The 23,008-nt window shown below is 35.2% G+C and overlaps 1 protein-coding gene across 1 annotated transcript in view; it reads left to right on the top strand.

Annotated features, from left to right (window-relative positions):
* MMP16 (matrix metallopeptidase 16) overlaps nucleotides 1–23,008 on the top strand; it is a 292,524-nt gene that overhangs the window by 251,054 nt on the left and 18,462 nt on the right. The window contains exon 8 of the mRNA XM_032316261.1: nucleotides 17,519–17,669. Within this exon, the coding sequence (XP_032172152.1) occupies nucleotides 17,519–17,669 (151 nt within the window). The remainder of the gene's footprint in view (nucleotides 1–17,518; nucleotides 17,670–23,008) is intronic.

The raw sequence follows: 23,008 nt of genomic DNA, 5'->3' as shown, positions 1-23,008 counted from the left end.
CTATCCATATAAAATGAAAGTGTGTAGCTGAGATTTATTTTCTCTTTACAAATTGTTTCTGGAGGAAAGAAGGGGTTTAGTACATTAGTTTTAAGCACATGAGGATTCTGCCATCATACTGCCAGTTTTGAACACTTAATGGCTGTATGTACCGGGCAAATCATTTAATTCTCTTTGTCTCAGTTTCTCCATCTGGAAAAATGGGGTTAGTATTACTCGCTATCTCAGGATTAGCTTGAGGACTAAATAAATTACTACATGTGAGGTGTTTGGCACATACAAGTTTCAATAAATCTCAGCTACTGGTATTACTAGAATGGTTATTGGTAATTTATTGCCCTCCTGCTATCTAAAATAAGCATATAAATGAAGTGGACATGCACTATACCACTGTGGACAAAGAAAGGACACCATGTAAAGGTTCTGAATCTTAGGGGCATGATATTTGGAAGGAAATTACCCTCCCCTACACTCTTTGTTGGTCCTATGAACAGTAGCAACAGAAACAAAGGAAGAATAAACAAGAATAAGCCCAAGGTAGCTTTCGGCTTGAAGGCCATCCCAGGAGGCATTGTCTCCACAGGATCCTTAGTGCTCTCTGACAAAACTGCCTGAGCAGAAACTGCCATAGTCATAAATCAGTGTTCTGACAGCTCTTTACTGCCTTAGGGACTTCTTACTTTTATTCATTTTGCTTCTTCTCACCCATTCACTCATGGAATGGGCAAGCTCCTTTTGATTTTTCAACAGCCAGCGGAAAAGGTACCACCTCAGAATGTCCCTCTGTCCCTCCTCTTTAAACTAGTACCTTCCAACTTGCACATGGAAACCACAACTTCCAGCACAGCACATGGGAAAATCTGAAGTTACCTACAGCATTCAAATGTAAATTTCATGAGATTTATCCATATTTTCTTGCACACTACTGTATTTTCAGTTCTTAGAACAGTGCTAGTCCTAGTAGGTGCTTAACAAACATTTTAATAAAAACAATATGGGTGAGTATGATTTAACTTGGTATGATGTTTCTTATGTTATGATGCTAGCAATAGGAATAACTTTGTTTCTTGCCACATATTTATTCAAATTCTGGAACGCTGTGCTTGTCAGTGGTGTCTTCTGATATACTGCCAGTATCAGGAAATGCCTGATCTTAGAACTCGTGTCATTCCAAGGACCGGGCTGTGGTACTTCCTTCCTCCACTTTTCTCTCCACAGTTCTTTCGAGTAAACCTTCTCCAAACCCAGCCGTGAATATGCAGATCCCCTGTTCCAAATATCTTTGCTTTTCTAGAGGGAGCCAGAAGCTGGGTAACCCAATAAGACCACCCCTTCCTTAGTATCCACCTTACCACTGGCAGGAGAGTTAAGAGCTTCAGAACGCTAGACTTTATATGCCACTCCCTTTGCTACCCCCACCACAATAACCACAATCAAAATGACCATCTCAGCTTGCCACCATCTGTTTATGACCTTTCTCACCTCAAAAGTACAGCGCTTCTGAGGAATCAAATCATTCCTCATCCTAAGACTATCCCCTCATTTGCTCTATGGGCCATACGACAGTCTAAACCACATCTCTAGCAGTCCAATTTCTCCTTCCTATTCTAATTATCTACATACCATCTCAAAACTATATATTTCACTTATTTATTGCTTATCTATATTCCTCTTACTAGAATATCAGCCCCATAAGTGCAAGGTCTTCTCTCCTTTGTTCTTTTTTTTTTATACTGCTGTATTCCCCATATCTTTAACCAGGGATTGACAGACTTTTTCAGTAATGACTAAATAGCAAATATTTTAAGCTTTGCAGCCCATACCATCTCTATTACATATCCTTTCTTTTTTAACCTTTAAAAATGTAAGAATTCTTCTTAGATCATAGGCTGTACAAAATAGGTATTGGTCTAGTTTGCTGCCCTCTGTTTTAAATAATACCTGCAATATAGTAAACACTAAACAAAGATTTACTGAATGAATAAAGAATAAAGTTCCAGTTCTGATTTGTATCCATATTCACAGCTGTATCAAAATTAGTCTGTCCTGGCCATACTGGACCTTTGCTACTAACAGACTTAAATATTACTTTTCTTTAGGTTGCTTTTCGCTTGGCTTTATTTACCTTCAATTTCTTTCTCTTTGTCTTTCCCTTCTTTTCCTTTATGTTTCTTCTCTTCTTCTCATCTATACTCTGCAATAGTACTTGTACTTAAGTAGCTTTGCCTTTTATTATTCATCCTGTTGAACTAAAGTCTGTGTTGGGATATAAACTTATTTAATCATGCATTTCCTAAATGCACTCAGTATTAGCCTTAGTTTCATCTTCCTAAAAATCTGAAGGTATGGATTTCAATATAAGTAAAAAAGAGTGTTCAATTATAAAGTCTAAATACTATCTTAGTAATATAAAAATAGGCATAATATGTTATTTTCAAATGAATCGTTATAAATATCTTAAGAAATTTGGAAAGCCATAGATCTGATTAAAAGTTAAAATTTTGGTATAATTTATACAATTTTTAAAAGTTTAAGTGAAGTTATATGTGTACATATATGTCATATGGAGTGGGAGTAGTCAATACATAAATTATGAAAACGTAAGCAACTTGTCCTCTAGAATTGTCCTCTACATTCTTCACAGAATCGTACTGCTTTTCAGTATGTTAAAATATAGTATATCAAAATATATTGATGTATCCTCTACTTCCAGCCAAGATGTAATAATAGGAATCAAATTTATCCTCCCAACTAAATCTACCAACAATTGGAGAAAGTATATGAAACCATGATTTTCATGATAGCAGACAGCAAGAAACAAAGGGTAGTAAACCTGAGAGTCAGGAAACAAAGTGAAATGAGCCTGGAAATTGTCCCAGTTTCCTGTTTTGGGAAACTTTCCAGGCTATGGATGAAGATAGGAGAATCCAGGTGGTGTTCAGAAGACTGCCTCAGTTGAGAGGAACAGAACTGAGAGTCAAGGCGTAACAAGGTAGCTGCAGTGCGCAGAACAAAAAACAATGCAGAGGAGAGAGCTGCACAGTGCAGACACAGATATTAGCAGAGGAATCCCCTAAAGTATGGGAGGAGGAATTGGTCAGCATATGTATGTAGGGAAACTACTGATGTATAGAGTAAGAATCACTTAATAGAATGAAATAGTACAGGTCCTGACACACAGCACTAACAGTACTTATTTCTACCTGCTACCACTCCATGACCATTGGATAGAACACCGAAAAGGGTCTTACTTAAGTAGTGGGAGTGATTATCTAGAATGTTCCATTCTTACCTTTAAAAAAATCTTCAAAGACTGAAGCAATCACATTGTTTCCAAGTATCAATCCTAGGACAAATCTCAAGAATATTTCTAAGGATACAAAAATATTCACCCAATGAAGTCAAATTCACAGCATGGGACCTCTTCCATAAGCTTGGAAACAGACAAGATGTCATATATCAATTTTATTTATTATTGTACTGGAGATTTTATGAAGCATAATGAGGTAAGATATATAATAAATAAAACTATATTCACAGATAATATGACTGTCCATGTTGAAAATTAGATGCAGTCAATGCATTATTTCTAATGAACAAATGAATTTATCAAGGTTGCAGGATGTAAGACCATTATACAAAAAGTAATTGTGTTTCTCTATATTTTCAAAAACTGTGAACGGTCTGAGATTTTACCCCGTTTGTAAGCTAACATGTTAGCCTGCCTCACTTTCATGGATGTTGGCAGAAACACAAGATTTCTAAGTCAGAGAAGAAGACAGAGACAGAGGCAGTAGCTAGAGTATAGCCATGTGTATGAGTCCCCTCAGCCCCTGATTCTCAAAGGGTAATGTGAAGAGGTCCAGGTGAATCCTGTGCATGTAATCAGTTGCATTGCAGGAGAGGAACCCCAAGCTTAGAGAACCCAAATATTTCATAATGAACAGTAAGCTTGTTTAATTTTTTTTTAAGATGTTATTTATTTATTTGACAGAGAGAAAAAGAGAATACAAGCAGGTGGAGCATCAGGCAGAGGGAGAGAGAGAAGCATGCTCCCCATGGAGCAGGGAGCCCAATGTAGGGCTCGATCTCAGGACCCTGGGATCATGACCTGAGCCGAAGGCAGCTGCTTAACCTACTGAGCCACCCAGGTGCCCGGTTTGTTTAAATTTTACCCCAAAGGGAGACGTTTTCTTTATTATACTGGACAATAAGCACATCTTTTTCCTTAGCTGTGAAGGAGACACACTCTATAACCCAATTGTTGCTATATCAATATCTTTAAAAATGTAGTCCAAAACAAAAGCAGTCATTGCCTCTGTTCATCAGGCATGCTGAAAATCAAGTGACTTTATGGAGAATTGTCTCCCATCACATAGTAGCAAAGAATAGTCAAGAATCGAAAATTTTTAAAAAATACAGTAGCATCAAAAATATTAAATACTTAGGGATCAGTCCAAAAGGTACATGAATGACCTCTACACTGAAAACGCAAAATTTTGCTAAATGAAGTAAAGAAGACAAATAAATGAACAAATATGTCTTATTAGTGGTTTGGAAAACTCAATATTATTACAACACTCACCAAATTTGTCTATACATTAAGTGCAATACCAATCAAATCCCCACAAGTCTTTTTTGTAGTAATTTAGTCATGCTGATTATAAAATTTGTGTGCAATGGAAAAGATCTAGTAGAGATAAAACCATTTCTAAAACACTAATTGACTTTAAGTCTTATTTTAAAGCTCAGTAATGAAGACAACGTGGCATTGTTGTAAAGATTAACAAAAATCAGTGTAACAGAATACAGACTCCAGAAAGACAAAAAAGATGGAAAAATAATTCTGATAAAGGTACAAAGGAAATTCAGTGGAGAAAAGATAATCTTTTCAACAAATGATGTTGAAACCATGGGATATCCATATGCAAATATAAATAAATTTTAATCCAAACTTTGTACCATATACAGAAATTAAATGGTCTTAACCTAAGTAGGAGTTTTAACTATAAAACAACTAGAAAAAAAAAAGTAAGAGGCAAGTATATGTGACTTTGGTGTAGGCAAAATTTCTTATGTTTAATTTCAGAATCACAATCCATAAAAAAACTGATGAATTGAACTTTATCAAGTTAAAAATGTCTGCTCTTCAAAGATACTTTTAATAAAAAGATATGCCATACACTAGGTATATGCAAACCATATATATGATGAAGGGTTTGTATCCAGAAGAAATAAAGGATTCTCAAAACCAAAAAAGAAAAGAAACAGCGCAATAAAAATGAGCAAAGGATTTAAACAGCAACTTTACCAGGGTTGATATATGGATAGTAAATAACCACATAAAAAGATGCTTACCAGTATTAATCATTAGGGAAATGTAAACTAAAACCACCATGAGGGGGCACCTGGGTGGCTCAGTCAGTTAAGGGTCCGGCTCTCGGTTTTGGCTCAGGTCATGATCTCGGGGTCGTGAGATCGAGCCCCACATGGAGCTCTTCACTCTGTGTGGCGTCTACTTGGGATTATCTCCCTCTTCCTACCCCAACCCCACTTGTGCGCTCTCTTTCTCTCAAAGAAATAAAATCTTAAAACACTCACACACACCCCCACACACACACACAATAAGATACTACTGCATACTTAATAGAACGGCTAAAATTTAAAACACTGATCATGCAAAGTGTTGACAATTCCTTTAAAAGCTGAATACACAGTTACTGGATAATGCAGCCATTGCACTCGTAGGTATTTTCCCAAGACAAATGAGAACATTTGTCCAAAGACGTCTACAGAAATACTCCAAACAGATGTATCTGTAATCATCCCAAATCAGAAGTAATTCTAATATCCTCAACTGGTGAATGGATCATTATATCCATATAATGAAATGCTACTTAGCAATAAAAAGGATGAATTACGAATTTACACTACAACATGGATGAACCTCAAAGTAATTATGCTCAGTAAAAAAATTCAGACAAAAAGGAGTATTCATATTAAACTCGAGGAAATGCAAACTGATGTACAGTGACAGAAAGTTGCCTGAAGTCAGGTGAGAATTGAGCAGGAGGGAACACAAAGGAGGATGAGAAAACTTTCAGGGTGATGCATATGTTCGTTATTTTGATATATTGATATTTTGACAAACACATACATTTGTGAAAACTTATCGTAGTATATACCGAAATAGGTGCTATCTATTGCATGTTAATGGTACGACAGTACAGCTTTACTAAAAAACAGTTTTACTAAGAACATCGGTTTATGTTGGAATAGTTTAAGTAACTATATCATAAATTTAATATACTGGTGACTATGGGTAGTAAAATTTGACTCCTGCATTATTCTACAGCATGTTAGTTATGAGCATCCAAATTAACACTGTGCTGGTTTCAGTCCCTTATTTGAGCTCTGTGATAATTAAGCAGAGGGTCCCCATATAGCAGAGATGTCTCATTACCAGCAGCCTCGCTTGGCTACATTTCTAGTATCATTGAGAATAGTAGTGTGAGAAATTAACTATATCTTAATATAATCTATCTACTGAAAATATATTTAAAGCATAATTTCAATTTAATCTTAGAATTTACGGCTTCTAATGGTTGTAAATGTATTTTCTAATAAGTATTTATATTGGAATGACTATAAAATATAGGCTGATGCTTGCACTTGAAATAATTTCATCATTTTTATTTTATATTGCTTATCTATGTTATTTTTACTCTATTCTAATTTCCCTACTCTTATTTTTTGTCTAATTTTTAGTTATGTTGTAATGTTGCCACATATTTTTCCTTTAAGAGCCTTCAAATTTTTGTGTAATAAAGGTGTAAGTAAGTGGATAAATATTTTAAGGAATTTTTTCATTCTGCCTCACATATGTATATGTGTGTGTATTGTTTTTAAGAAGCAAGTATGTAATATCTCCCTTTCCTAATCAAGGTTCCTCTCAGTGTAGCTGCTTATATTTGATTGTGAAGCCTGTATAGAAGCCATACAATTTTCGCTAGTCAGCTATCTTAACATCACTCAGGTAAATCAAATATAATAGAGTAACATTTTATAAGTACAATCAACCTAGATGTTTATATTCTCAATTACTAGCCATGTTCAGGCTGAATGGTTATGAGATAATAATATCAAAAATCAATATTGAAAATTGAGTTGGTGCAATTCTCTCAAGAACTGAAAATAACTTTTAAAATGAACTTTCCAGTGTTGTCAAAATCAGTAACAGTCAAAGTCAAGTAGTCAAAAGGTCTCAAATTTATATTGTTTCTATCATTTAATAACTTTAAGTGGTACTTATCCTGTTTGACAGTTTCGTTTCAAGAGGCAAAAATCATTCATGGAATTGGAAGCAAAATACCTAGGATGTTAAAGAGCAGGGTAATAAAGTTAGGAATAAGAAGAATAAAAGATGTATATCAAAAAAACAAGAGTTGTCTAAAATATGTGACACTGGAAAGTGGCAAGGAAAATAGCTGGTTAAAAATTATTTATAAAACTTGCATTATACTTTTATTTCAAATACTCCTATAAATCAGCAATTTCCTTTTGCTTCTTGTAGATCTTCACTCTTGAGAAGTTTAGGGTGTGCTAATGAAGTTCATTTGAGGTAGCTTACATAGTGCAATAGATAACCTAAAAGATCTTTTACTATAAATAAATGAATACAGTGATTACTTATTACCCTATAGGAGATAATGGAAAATTTATTCCTAAAGAGCTACACTAGATTAAGGAATCTACATTCAGTGCCCTTGATACACACAAAAATGGATTCATAACATGTGAACTGTGCTATTTTCTTGAATTATAAATATTTATAATTTTATAATTATATTTTATATAAGTATATGAATTTATATTAGTGCTTATACTTTAATATTATTTTGATTTTAATATTTTAATTTTTAATATTAGTGTTTATATTATATATTGAAGTAATATATTATATATATGAAGTATATATATACAATATATATATATATTATATATATGAAGTAATCATCTAAACCAAGGGACCAAACATGTATTTGAAAATCTTCCTTGATCATTTGCCTCTACTTATTTATAACAATTCAAAAATTCCATGTTTTTACTATGTCTGTTTTTATTCACATTTTATTTATTTATTTATTTTTTTATAAACATATAATGTATTATTAGTCCCAGAGGTACAGGTCTGTGAATCACCAGGTCTACACACTTCACAGCACTCACCATAGCATTACATTTTAAACTACAGTATTTTCCCATCAGTAAATCTTGTGTCTAATTTTTTTCTCATTTTCAAAAACTTTTATCATATCCTTTTATTTACTGTGTCAGGTTTGAGTTTCCTGGGAAGCAAACACTGAAATAAAGTTATGAGGAGAGAAGTAAGCCTGTAAAAAGCAAAGAGAGAAAACACAAGACTGGCCTGGAAAGCCTTGGACTATGCTGTAGATGTGACAGTGTCTTGGCAAACCAAAAAAGAGCTCGAGAGCAAAGACTGTTAGAGGAGTCTCATGCAGTGCAGCTTTCCTAACAGCACACAGGAGAAGAATGAGGCACAAACGAGTCAGCTCTAAAAGAATGGGAGCAGGGGACCAGAGCTGGAAGGACTGTTGCGTGGAACAACTCCTCAATCCAGTATTTATTAGATACAAGAAAACAAAGAAGAAGGTTATACATTAGCCGGAGGTCTAGTAGGTAAACAAGGAGAAATGTGAGTCATCTGTTGGTCACAAGTTTTAGAGGTAAACAAAGTAAAGAAGAGGAGTAGGGTGTGTCGGTATTCATAGTTGTGCAAACGCACTTAAATGGATTACCTCAGCGGGTAGCTTTCTCTGAGGTAGGGGAGACAAAAAGGGAAGCAGGGTGATGTTCCACCATGAGCCGGCCAGGTGTTCCAGCCAAACCTTGTTTGGCTTCAAGGACATGTATCATCCCCTCCATCAGAGGCCTCTGCCAGTAGGTGTTTTTCTCAACGTCATCTTTAAGCATGTTTGCATGACCAGTACAACTCCTCATTAGTTGAAGTTAGAGTTTAAGTAGTATATTATTCTGAGGGATGGTTACAATGTAGGGCAGAAAAATGGCCAGGATTTAGGATGTGCCATGCTCAGTCATTGGCTGGACGATGCCCAAAAAGATCATGGCTTTGGCCCATCCCAAAGCACTTAGCTGACTTCTTGGCCCAATTATCAGATCCAAAGGCATTCAGCTGATAAATAGGCCAGTTCTTTCTTGAAGAGAAGTCTAATAAGCTGCCGAGTCAATGGCTGCCACATTTGTGGAAATATTCAAAACTCTCTGCTCACTAAATGATGTTGTAGAACCTGGCAAAATAAATGCTGGTAACAAAAAGCTGTACAATCCCCATAGTTGGGCATTTTTTTCAAATTTCTTGAGTAACCAGCCTACAAACAATATGGAAATGAGCACTTAATTCAAATAATTGGCACTAACATAGATCAGTGTACTTAATCACTTATTATTGATATTATTTATTTGAATTGGTATCAAGGAAATTTGAACAGTATAATATTCCATTATATAAAAACAGTAAGTACCATGTATTGGATACCATGATCTCAGTATAGTATGGCTATATTATACACTTGATATCTCATTATTTCCAGGTCTCTAAGTGAAAAATGTTAGTATCTAATGTACAAAATAGGAAAGGAAGATTCAGATTTAGTTACTTGCCACAGCTAATAATTGGCAGAGCTGTCACCCCTTAGTTCTACCTGCTTTCAGGGCTTGAACAGTCCACTAAATCATAGATTCTAATACAGAAAATATTAACTCTTTATTACTTTTTTTTTTAATCCCTGAAGTTTTCTTTAAGAATATGTCAATGTTGAATAATAGTTAGCCCAATAAACAATGGTTGTTAAGTAATCTAAATGCAGCCTTCTTTTATATGATGAAAACTTAGTCTTTAAGGAACTAATGTTCTGATCTTGAATGTAAAAGGACACATAGCAAATATGTTTGGCTTTGTGGATCATATGGTTTTCAATCATAACTACTAAACTCTGCCATTGTAGGATGAAAGCAGACTAGACCATATGTAATAAATAGATGCGACTGTATTCTGATAAAATTTTATTTACAAAAACAGGCAACAGCTGGTGGCCCTAGTTTACTAACCAATGTTATAATAGAAGATACAAAAAAAAAATGCGTAAATAGAGTTTTGTGGTCTCCATAAGACAAAAAAAGTAACTAAAAAATTTTTTTAGTTAATAAATTATAAAGGGTATCTGATTACTGAGGATGTAATGAACAAGCCATGAGAAGAATACAGTGGATTAATTAATAAACAGTTCCAATAATAAATATGGAATGATTACTGATAAAGCAGGAAGGAAGCAGAAAATCATCACCAATTCTGAAAGTCAGACAGAGTGTAAATGTGTTCTATTGAGAGAATCAGTTTGGAATAGCAAGTTGAATACTGAATTAAAATACCTGGACTATAGTGCAAATATATTAGAAATTGGTTGTGTGCTTTTTTAAGTACATCACTTCCCTTTTTAGCCTGTAAAATAAAGGTGTTGGGCTGGATTCTCAACCATTTTTCTGATCCAGTACATATGAACAATAAAGTGCACCTCCTCATTAGTAACAATGAGCCAGTTCAAGGGTGTTAGAAAAGAAGTTATGAATCTTAGCTCGATAAAAATTTTAAAAAGTCACTAGACAATGCAGTTTTCCTTGTAGGAATAAGCATATAATTTAAGAATTCTTCAAGGGATTATTTGCTTAGTGCCTATTTCCTCTGCTGCTCCATCAGCATTATAAGAGTAAGAATCTGTGTTTCTTTCATTGGTACCTACAGCTCCAAGCTCAGTGACAGGCTATAAGAGGCTCTTAATAAACTGACATTGGATGGATGGATGGATGGATGGATCTCATTGGTGAATTACTGGAGTAGATGGTCTGTAAAGTTGTCTCCAACTGTAAACATTCTTCGAGGTTATTCTTTTTATTTATAAGGCTTCTCTGTCTTTTAACTCAGACTTGATATTTTCCTCTGCATTCTGCCGAGTATAATGTCAGTAAGGACCAGTTCTTCCTCTTGCTCCAGAATGTGTGAACCTCATAGGAAATCCAGTAAATGCCTTCAGTATGCCAAAGAGGCAATATTTTCCTTGAGAATCAGATCATTGATGGTAAGGTAGTTAAAAATCTACCTCTCCAATGTTAAAAGAAAAAAAATTGCATATGAATCTCACATACTTAATCAAAACTGTTAACAAGAGAAAGTTACTTCAACTTTGTCATGTGAAAATCTTACCAAGATACAAAGGGAGTTGTATAATTGTATTAATTAGGTGTTTATTAATAAGCACCTGGAAATTTAAACATGTAACTCATAATCATTGCTGAGTTATTTTCTTGAATTCTAAGCCACAAATACTCAGCAGGCAAGGTGTTGTTTTCTTAATTTTTTGTGTGTATAACTGCAGGATCCTATTGTAAAACTCTATAGGAAATGTTTGCTGATGAGTTTTCTGTTTTGCTTTCTTTTTTGAAGGGACTATAAGTGCATTAAAAAGGGGGAAAAAAATCCCCTGCTGTATGTTCCTAACAGGGGGAAAAATGCTAATTGAATGCTAATCTTTCATACGAAGGCCTTGATTATTAAAAGTTGAGAGGCTCATTGTTTCTCCTTTTTATTGACTGAAAACTCTTGACCAACAGTATAGGGAAGTACTTCTAAAACACATTTTTTTTAATTTTTTTTTTTCTTTTTCAACAAGAATTTCCTGGAAGAACTGTAATTCTTTTTCTTTTTTTCACACATTATTCCCTTCTGAGACACCCTGAAAACATAAACTCAGGTTCTATGAACATACTCTCATTCTACATGCACCAGGACATCCTGGGTATCTGTGAGCCTGGTAATATCACTGTACAAGGCCTGGAAAGAGTATGAAGAAATTTTCATGGATAGGATAGAGATAAGGAACTGCAAACGGAAGTATTCTAAAGGATAATAGAATATTGCTGCTTAAAAGAAGACATAACCAACCGAGTTTGGCAGATAACAGGTTTACTCTAAATACCAAGCATGGAAGGCACTGGAACTGTATTATTCTTCCCTAAATTAAACTGAGATGAAAGGAAAGAATGCGATAGTCACTAAGGCAGAGGCTAGCATAGAACAGGACTTTCTTTTTATTGTATTGTTTTAAAGACTCTCTATTTTAAATGTTGTAGAGATATGACTAAAATAAAGAACAGGTTGGGAAACAGCGGTCTGGATTTTCCATCTCACTAACTCTGGCAAGGAAGTGATCTGGGCCCTTGGGGTGTTTTTTTCTTTATAAAATACTCAGATTAAACAATGGCTCAGGATAGGGATATATTTTTATGGTATTATTTCCCAATACACAGTTAAATATAATTATTTAAATGACCCTCCCACCCAATACTGGGACATGCCTTTTTATTTTTTCTGACTTGTTACTGGTTAGAAGACTCATTTTTTTCTGCTCTATGAACAAGATTCAAGACTAAGGCCTACAATGTTGTTTATGTAGCCTTTCCATTTTTGTTTTGATCTTCTATTTGGTTATTCATGTAATATTAAACATAGGTCTTTGAATTTATAATCATTTATTAAGTACCTACTACTTTCTAGGCATTATATATAAGGTGTTAGACACAGTGTGTGTCCTCAAGTTGCTCACAGGCTAGAGCCCGTGACAAGCTTGTGATCCATTAAAGTACTAAGTTATATGTACTAAAAGTGTACTAACTAATATGGTAAAGGAGAAGACTTTCTCCTTTGGAAAAATGTGGCAATGTCAGAGGCCTACCTTATTCATATAGGAACTGCTTTCCAGAGAAATGACGTTAAGCCAAGTTCTGAAAGAGAACCCATTTTCCAGAAATGGAAATAAATAAGATGTAGATGAAATAAGAGACTCATTGAGAAGAACCTTGAGATGACATATGGATGCGTTTGTGTTTTATGCTGAATGCAATGATAAACCAATGAAATTTTTAAACAAAAGAGATAATTTTATCTCTCTTATCTCTCTTTATCAGGTATGCCTTTTAGAGAGGTCATTTTAATGACTTTATGGAAGATAGATAAAAGTGGGACTGAAGGCAGGGAGAGAAGAAAGGAGGCTACTGAAATACTGTAAGCTAGAAAACAAAAGTGTTGCTCTTAAGACACAGGGATGGAAGACAGCAATCTTGTCCTCATCTAGAGAATGATTGACGACTCTGGCTAACAGACTTGGGGGCTCAAGCACATAATACCTTGTGTGATGTGTGGGTGGCCAAAAATTAATACTGAACAATCTTACTCAGTTAAAAGAAAAATAAACCCAACCAGATTAATTGAGCTTAGGGGTGGGTATGTGACAGAAAGTCATTCAAGAACCGGGTACACTTGCCATTTCTCTAAAAAGCCTCCTGGTCTCTCTCCTGTTTGTACCTTTGTTCTTTCCTTCTGCTCCATTCTCTTTTCTCTTTTGGTTCCCCTCTCTGGTTACTCAATTTATACATCCTCATAATGTACACTTGCCTATGGCCATCATGGCTCTTCAAGCCTCATACTATGAAATGAATAGGCATTTCCCTCCGCTAAGTGGGAATGTCTCTCAATATTCCCTGGGTCACATTCCCAAGAAAGAAAAATGAATGGCTCTGTTCATCGCTGCTCATCTGCCTAACCTATGATCCATAACTGCAGAATTTTGACTGGCTCTCGTCTTGGATGGTAATATATAGAGAGGATATGGAGAATAGTGGGACCTACTTCAGAGCTTGTAAACAGAATAATTACCTTTAGAAGGGGTAGCTGAAGTTTACCTACGTCAGTGGCCATAAGAATTGACTGCAGGCGAGAGGTTTAAGGAAAAGTTTAGAAATCAAAGCGGTTGAATGTAATGATCCATCAGATATGAAACATAATAAACAGGGAGGTTTCAGATGGGATGCACTGAGAAATTAGCAGGCCATCCACCTAAATAGGGAAAACAAGAAGAAAGGTCCCGTGATTAGTTCAAATTTGAACCTGTGGATCAGCTTTGTAGAAAATCCCAGTAGGTAGCTATATATACTGTTTGGCTCCCAAGAGCTATTTGGATTAGAGACAGCCATCTATGAACACTCTCTTTTTGGCTTCTAAGGTTTTCTTTTACTTGACTAGTCTTCCTCCCTGCCTCTTCTGCGTCCTTTGCATTTGCCTACTCTTCCCTCTTCTCTTGTGGTCTCTTTGAGGGCCGTATATTTCTAGAAGCCCAATTCTGGTTCCTCTTCATCTTCTCTATATAGTCTTCCCTGAATAATTTCTTCAAATCCTAAATTAGTAAATAACATATTTATGCTTGTAACTTACAAACTGTTATCTTCAAACTCATATATCCGGTTGCTTACCTCACATCTCAAACTCTCAATTTGAACCCCTTACAGCTCATATATCCCAGTTTTCTTTGGCTTATTTTATATAATTATTATTCTTTTGTTGACAAAAGTCAGAACTTGAAGATATTCTTGATACTATCTTTTTTTAAATTCTCCACAGCCAGCCTGAAAGCAGTGTCTATCAGCGCCATCTCTAAAATGTGTCATGACTCCATTTTCTTCCTTCCACCACTATTGCTGTGACTTTGTTTCAGGCTATTAGCAAAAACTTTTTAATTTAACTGTCCAGGGGCTTCCTATTTCACTTAGAATAAAGTTTAGATTTTGACAGAGACCACATTAGCCTTGCCTCTGTCCTTAGCACATTCCTACAACATTGTGTTCTACCTCTCTAACAAGGTTCTTCCCATTAGAGCATTTTCCTTGGTGTTTCTACCCCTCCAAACCATATTCACTGTTCTGGCTTTTTTGAATTATGTAAGTTACAACTCATATGTCATCTGAATAAAGGGATCTTTTCTGTGTCCAGTACAAGCAACACCCCGACCTAATCCCATCAATTTTACATTAATGTATTTTTTTTTTGTGTCTTTACAATAATTTTCTCTCTGAAACTACCTTTGTTTCCTTGTTTAAGGTCAGTTTTCCCAAACCCCTTCACTAGAATTTAAGCTCCAAAAGGCAGAGATGTTACCCTTTTTATTCACTGCTACATCTCCAGTGCCTAAAACGTTGCCTAGTAAATGTACTAAGTTGTCAATGAATGATTCAATTAATTCTTGCAAAAGACCACTGACCGGTCTTCTCATTTCCATTCTTCTCTTTATAGTCCATTTTCCACAAAAGACAAAAAAAAAAAAAATCATGTTTTGTAAATATAAAACACATCATACCTCTCCATTAGTTTAGTATTTTTGATGGTTTCCCAGTGCACTCAAAATAAGACTGAAAGCAACCATATACGTTTCCAGTACCACTCTCTTCTTGTTCATTACACTCCACTGATCTTTTCATTTTTAATCACACCAAACTCCTTTGCTTGGGATACTGTTCCTGACATTCAATGCATAGATATCATCTTCTCTTTCCTTAAATTTTGGTTTAAGTTTTATTTCTTCAGAGAGGCTTTTCTGATCTCCTTACTTAAAAGAATTATCCCCTTGGGATTTCTTTTTCCTCAGCCCCTGACATGTTTCCTTTGTAGCATTCAGTAGTTTTTCAACTACTACAATTTTATATTTGTGTACATTTGATTTTCATCTGCCCAATCCACTAGAATGTGATGATAATACGGTAATCAGGTCTGTCTTGTTCCCTTTAGTGTCCTTAGTACCTAACATGATAATTAGGACCCTGAAGAGACTCAATAAATGTTGTTTTTTAAAAAACAATGCTCAGTTGTTGGGTGTCTGCCTTTGGCTCATGTCATGATCCCCCGGTCCTGGGATCGAGCCCTGTATCGGACTCCCTGCTTGGTGGGAAGCCTGCTTCTCCCTCTCCTACTCCCCCTGCTTGTGCTTCCTCTCTCACTGGGTCTCTGTCAAATAAATAAATAAATAAAATCTTTTTTAAAAATGATATTAAATGGTAGTAGAAGCTCTTGAAGTAAATAAGATTACTCCTGTTACCTAACTAAATCTAGTCTGAAAACATGTTATTTTTGCTTTGTGTTGTGTTATTTTAGGCAGGAGCATGGTTTTAATTTTTTTTTTTAATTTCTTTAAGGTGTAATATGAATGCTATAGGCTATCCTAGTCCTCATCTAGGGGTAGTACTGAAATACTCTAACAAGTAAGGTTTGCATCTATTAAAAAGAACATAGGATACTTTGTCAGATATTAATAGATTATTAACTGTTTTACTTTACCAGATGTTAACTCCAGGAGTTAGTGATAAGAGATACTAATTGCAGAGAGATCCAGAAGGACCAGGGGAAGAAGACTTGGAGTGTGGGTTGAAGGGAGACAGACAGAACTGATGGTGGGGGGAAGCCCAGAATGGAAAAACTGGAGAAAAGACTACCCACCCCCCAAAATGGTTTTCTAGCAGCTTAGAGAGAGAAGTGCTTTAAGTGGGCAACTGTGTCAATAGGTAAGTTTAGAGAACTGTTTCCTTGAAAGACATTGCTGACTCAAAAACAAAAGTTTTCACTAGAAAGTAGGTGTGAGGAATCTACTTTCACTAGAAAGTAGGTGTGAGGAATGGTTATAGACTACTTGAGAGGCTTACTCAAGTGGTAGACATAGTCTACCAGAGACATAAAACATGAGGAAGTGTGTTGTCTATAGATAATTTCAAAACAGAAATAAAACTAATTTTGTCTTCTTTTTAATATCGCCGTGCTCTAGCAATTCCAAAAAAGGTTAGGGTTAAAATTCTCCTCCCCTAGGTTTCCACTCTTTAAAAAGAGGGATAGCACAACAGCTAAAAGAGAGCCTAGGATCAAAGGAGGATGACTTGGGGCACCTGGGTGGCTCAGTCGGTTAAGCGTCTGCCTTCAGCTCAGGTCTTGATCCCAGGGTCCTAGGATCGAGCCCCACATTGGGCTCTCTGCTCACCAGGGAGCCTACTTCCCTCTCTCTCTCTGCCTGCCTCTCTGCCTACTTGTGATCTCTCTCTCTCTCTCTGTGTCAAATAAATAAAGTCTTTAAAAAAAAAAGAAGAAGAAGAAGAAAAAGGATGATTAAGATTAAAGGAACCTGTGAATTTTATAGTAATAGGAAAGGATCAGTTGGGAGGATGTGTTTCAATAGAGTAGAGGTTATAAAGCAATCTGAGGGTATATAGAATGCATAAAACACAGTAATGATTTAGCCTTAAATAAAAATAGCACGTCTAATTCCTAGAGGAAAAATCCTGATTCTTGATTCAGAATTGTTGTATTATGCAAGTTGTAGATCTTTTTTATTTCTTAAATTAATTCACAAATTCTAATTCTATTACTAAATAGTTACTCATTTTATCCACTTTTGAAGATAATCTTCCAACAGCAACATCTGTATTCCAAATGTGACTATTATCTATTTTACGGATTTCATTTAAAATAACTTTAAATACACTGCATTAATAAATATATTCTAATTTCTAACATTAAATTATTGTACTCTACATTTGCACTTATTTCATATAGGTAATAAATACTGGGTGTTTAAGGATACAACTCTTCAACCCGGTTATCCTCACGACTTGATTACTCTTGGAAGTGGAATTCCTCCGCATGGTATTGATTCAGCCATTTGGTGGGAAGACGTTGGGAAAACCTATTTCTTCAAGGGGGACAGGTCAGTACACATTTCACATGAGGAAAATAGTTAACTGGTTGTTAATAGTTAACTGATTAGTTAACTGAAGTTAATATTTCTACTCTATAATAGACATGTACTGTTGATTAAGAATCTGTGTGAATATAAAGACAAGAATTAATGAAATCAAAAATATTTTTAACATATTTTTAAATAATATTCAAGATAAATCTTCCTGTATATACATAAATAATATGACCTTTGAATGTAGATGTTCTTCTTCTTCTGCATAAGCTTAACATGCTTATAAATCTGTGTAGGCAGTCTTTATGTAATCTTGTAATACGTTTTCTTGTCATTTTACTTAACTTTATTTGAAAAGCACACTTTCACAAAGGCTTTTTTTTTTGCTTTCATATTAAAAGTTCAATTTTTATATTTTGCACGCTATTAATTTCCATGTGTATTATCTTATGTATGATTTCATAAGTCATAGATGTTTTATAAGCAGATTAATTCATATTCACATAATTCTATAATTCCAAAATTACAGTTTATCAGTATATTCATTCAAGATTAAAAGTATATGGACAAGACAGTAAACTACCTAACTGAAACATATAAACAACAATTTGGTTGTCACTTTTATATACGAATTCAGTTTGTCTTTCTTCCTTATAGATATTGTATATTTTTTAATACTTATCAATTTTTAATGCTTTATGTTCTATGTATATTTTTGAGAGAAATTGTTTTGTCCTTACTTACTTCTCCTTTTTCTCCCACTGCAATATTTCTGCTTAAGAAGGGTGGCGGAGTAGGTGAGGGGTATGGGTGTTGATTAACAGGTTTCCATTTCTCTAAGACTAAGATTAGAAAGGGTTTTAGAAATAATCTAGCCCAGGCATAAAAAACTCAATTGCTTTAAAGGGTTGGGCAAATAAGAAATAAACTACTAGGTACAGCAATAGTATGTTAAGGCGATAGTAGGAAATGATGGGTACTGTAGTGAACTGGAAAGTACAAATACACTAGAAAAGCACTCAAAACCAGGATCATTTATTTAATTTGCTAGACAAACAAAGCACAGCTTTAAATTAGATTTGGTCCAAGTGCTACCATATTTCAGCCCTGAATCTTGTTCACGTCCTACCCAATGTATAGACACACTCAATTACACTCCACAGTAGTAATTCATCTTACTCTAATCCAACTCCATGGTGAAGTATGACTATAAGACAGTCTTTTCCACTCTCAATAGCTCTAATTCCTACTTCCTTAGGATTTCAATAGTAGTCCTGGCATACCCTCATTCATTTATTCAGAAAAATATTTTGAGGGGCGCCTGGGTGGCTCAGTGGGTTAAGCCGCTGCCTTCGGCTCAGGCCATGATCTTGGGGTCCTGGGATCGAGTCCCGCATCGGCCTCTCTGCTCAGCAGGGAGCCTGCTTCTCTCTCTCTCTCTCTCTCTGCCTGCCTCTCCGTCTACTTGTGATCTCTGTCTGTCAAATAAATAAAATCTTTAAAAAAAAAAAAAATATTTTGAGCATATATGTTGTGACCTGTGCTAGAAACGACGACAGGTCTTCTGCTCCCATGGCACTTAACTTCTATTAAAGGAGACAATGGTGAACAGTAAACAAGTAAATGAGCCTGAAACTTTAACATTGAGAAATGCTACAAAGAAATAAATTTGATTTATCACAGTATGTGATAGAGATCATGGGTGGTAAGGAACAGTTAGAAAATTAGTGTGGAAGTCAGAGAACGCCTCACTTATGAAGGGGACACTAGAGTGGGGACTTGAACGGGTGAAGTTTCAGCCACAGGAAGCTGTCTGGAACAATATGTTGTAGGCAGATGACATAGTGTGCAAAAACATTAATACTGGAATGTTTAAATCAGTTAAAACATTCTGGCTAGAGAATAACAAGTGGTAAAGGAAGTCAAATAGGTAAGTAGGGACCAGATTATATGGGGCCCTAGACCATAGCAAAGACATTGGATTTTATTCTAAGAACAATGGAAAGGCATTGGAGAATTTTCAAGAGGAAAGGGAAATGACCTGATTTGTTTTCACAAACATCACTATGGTTTCTGTATGAAGAATGGGCTTCAGGAGGGAAGCAAAGAGAATAACTGGCAGGTTGTTGGAGTAGTACAGAGGGATACGATGGCAGTAGTCGAGACAGAGCAAAAAGGGTAGGTACAGGATATATTTTGAATGTAATCAGACAAGTCTTTGTTACAGCTTGGATCCTAGGGGTGAGAAAAAAGAAAATTAAAGATAAATTCTAGGTTTTTCACCTGAAAAACTGAGTAGATGGTGCCATTTCAGGAGATAGGGCAGACAGGGGAAGGAATACAGGGGAAAGGGGATTAAAAGATTGAAAGGTTCATATTTAGATTGAGATGCTTATTTTACATGCCAACTGGATGAATCAAGTAGGTACTTGGATAATTGAGTTTGCTTCTCAGTGGAAAGATCAGTCTGAGGTACATAATAGAGAATGGTAAACATCATTAAGAGTAGGGGCCTACCTCAAATCTCCTAAGTAAGTATAATAGAGAGAGCCAGAAGAATAGCTGAAATGATGGCTCTTTAAATAGATCTGTAAAATAAGATTAAAATTTCCACTATTTCACTATTTTACATATAGCCTGGAACTTAGTTCCTCAGATTCCTACTTGCCCTTTTCTTAATACACTATAATTTGATACTTGGATACATTTTGGATCCTCCTAGCATTTAACTCTAAAATGCTATGTTTCTAAATCATCTGTCAGCATCTTCTCACAAATATATACAGGACTCTATTGCCATACTTCATTCTAAGCTTAACTTTTAAGAGTTTTAAGATATTTTCAATGAAAGACAAAATTTAGATCCACTTTGGTTTTTACTATTTTTAACACTAATAATAGTCAAACAGAAGAACATATTTCTTTTCTCCAGCTTAACTTGTGTGTTTATGAATTACTCAATATATGTTTTTAAAATCATCCAACACAGTGTAAATTAATATTTCCAATTCTGCTGCATGTTTAAGAATGTTTCTGAAAAGTATAATTTTTTTCCTAACTATTTGGGTACAAAAAAAAAAAAAAAGAAGTCATCTTATATGTTAAGTGTTAAGTGTAACTTAAGAGAAGCAAGTAGTCTTGACTCGTAGTACAGAAATGAGACAAACTAGGATGAAGAAATGGCTGGGTCATGTGAAATAACCCTTGAAGCCATTTTTTTTTTTCAGTTTGAATTCAGTATCCAGCAAGATCCCATTAAAGTATGGCATTCTAGAATTTTCTATACCATTTTTTTTTCATAGCAGAGAAAGCATTTAACAAAATGTTGTATACCATTACATGGACAGTTTTTGTTTCTTATTGATATGAACATTCCATTTATATTTTCTTGAAATGTGATTTTATGAATCTTATGTGCCTTGCTCAGAAAAGTATTGATGGGTCAATGGATCTATGAATGAACAGAAGGAGAAAAAAAAGGAAAATTATACTTCAGCAATATATCTGAAGAGTTTGAGAGAGAGCACCAAGAGAGTAAGAATGCTCTGCCAAAGGAAACAATAACAGTAATGTGCTAAACTATGAATCCAGCAGCATTAGAGTCTCAACTCTGTAACATTTCAAAGGAGCAAATGTGACTAAATCATTATCTTTTAATGCTCTAGCACTGACTGAGTTGAGAGACCATACATACTAAATCTGTGTTTAGGATATGATCATAGAAAACACCGTAATATGCAATATAGAAGATTGTTGAGGGATTTATCCCTCAATGTATGTACAAATTTACTTTATAGCTACAAAAACCTACATAAATTATTGGTATTGTTATATGAACATTGTTACAACTACTTCTCAGAGAACAACCCTGGTTTCTAAGTATGTAGTTAATCTTTCTTAAATTACATACAGGTGTGATCCCATTGTCCCCAGGATTTTTAATTGTTCCAAGCCTCTAGCTTAGCAATAGCTTACTTTAAGTTATAGCTTATATCTAAAAATGGTACTTATTGTAAAACATGGCATTATTTAAACGATCATGGAGGGGAAAACTCTACCAAGTAAACCTTGATACTGTATCTATTGTAAAGTGCATTCTGATTTTAGTGATGTAAAATGTGGGGGAAAAAATGTTTCTTAGAATCCAAAAATAAGACATTTGACTAGTTCTCTCTGAGAGGTTTTCTCTGTGGTCAAGTGCAGGAACCAGTTGATATATATGACTATTGCAAACTGCACTGAAATATTTACTTGAGAGAAGATATCTTGAAATTTTGAGGGCGATCTCAACCACATTAATTATTCTATATTTATCACAGAATGGTCTGTGAAAAAGAATATTCAGGAATATTTTTAAAGCAGATGTTCCCATGAACTAAACGTGAATGAAAATATACTTCAAAATTGGTAGGATAATACACTAATGATTCTGCCAACTTGTCATCAAAGAGACAGGCCCAATCTCCTTTATATTAGCTCAGTCTTCTCCATGAAGATTTTCCTGACCTTTCCATCAGATCTGTTCTCATTCTCTTGAGATAAGAATCTGCAATAAATACCTGTAAGAGGGTATTTCCCTTTTTGGATAAAATCTGCCTTATGGTTACTTACTGGAATACTTTCTGAAACAATCTTTTTCTCTTTTCCATTTAAACCTTGAGAATGGGGGACACTTGGGTGGCTCAGTGGGTTAAAGCCTCTGCTTTCAGCTCGGGTCGGGATCCCAGGGTCCTGGGATCGAGCCCTGCGTCGGGCTCTCTGCTTGTTGGGGAGCCTGCTTTCCTTCCTCTCTCTCTGCCTGCCTCTCTGCCTACCTGTGATCTCTGTCTGTCAAATAAATTTAAAAAAAATTAAAAATAATTTAAACCTTGAGAATGGAATGGTTGCTAATATTCCAGATGTTACTTGACTGGATATTTCTAGGGAATTACAGCAAAACCTAATGTAAAAGACGCCATAACTCTGTAGAATAAGAATCTTCCATAGGCCTAGAATAAAAAAAAAATCTAAAAAGGACCAGAAAAACTTTATTTTTTCTGATTTCAGCCAAAGTGCTTAAGCCCAAGATAATGCATTAAGTATGTCACTTCCCAAACCTGTGTTGGTAAAACACTAGCTTTAGCAGATGATAAGAGATGTTTAGTGGAAAAAAAGATAAAAGGTTGCTACATAAATTTAAATTTGGAAAACATATTTGGTGCGCTTGGAGAAAAGAGTAAGGACTTTAAAAAAAATATATATTTTATTTACTTATTTGACACAGAGAGAGAGACCAGGGGGCCTACTAGAGGGAGAGGGAGAAGCCTGATATGGGGCTTGATCCCAAAACCTGAACCGAAGGCAGTCATTTAACC

This window comes from Mustela erminea, chromosome 16 (genome assembly GCF_009829155.1).
Source record: "Mustela erminea isolate mMusErm1 chromosome 16, mMusErm1.Pri, whole genome shotgun sequence".
NCBI lineage: Eukaryota > Metazoa > Chordata > Mammalia > Carnivora > Mustelidae > Mustela > Mustela erminea.
Note: the sequence above shows the minus strand (reverse complement) of the source record. Positions and strands in the feature narration are given on the sequence as shown.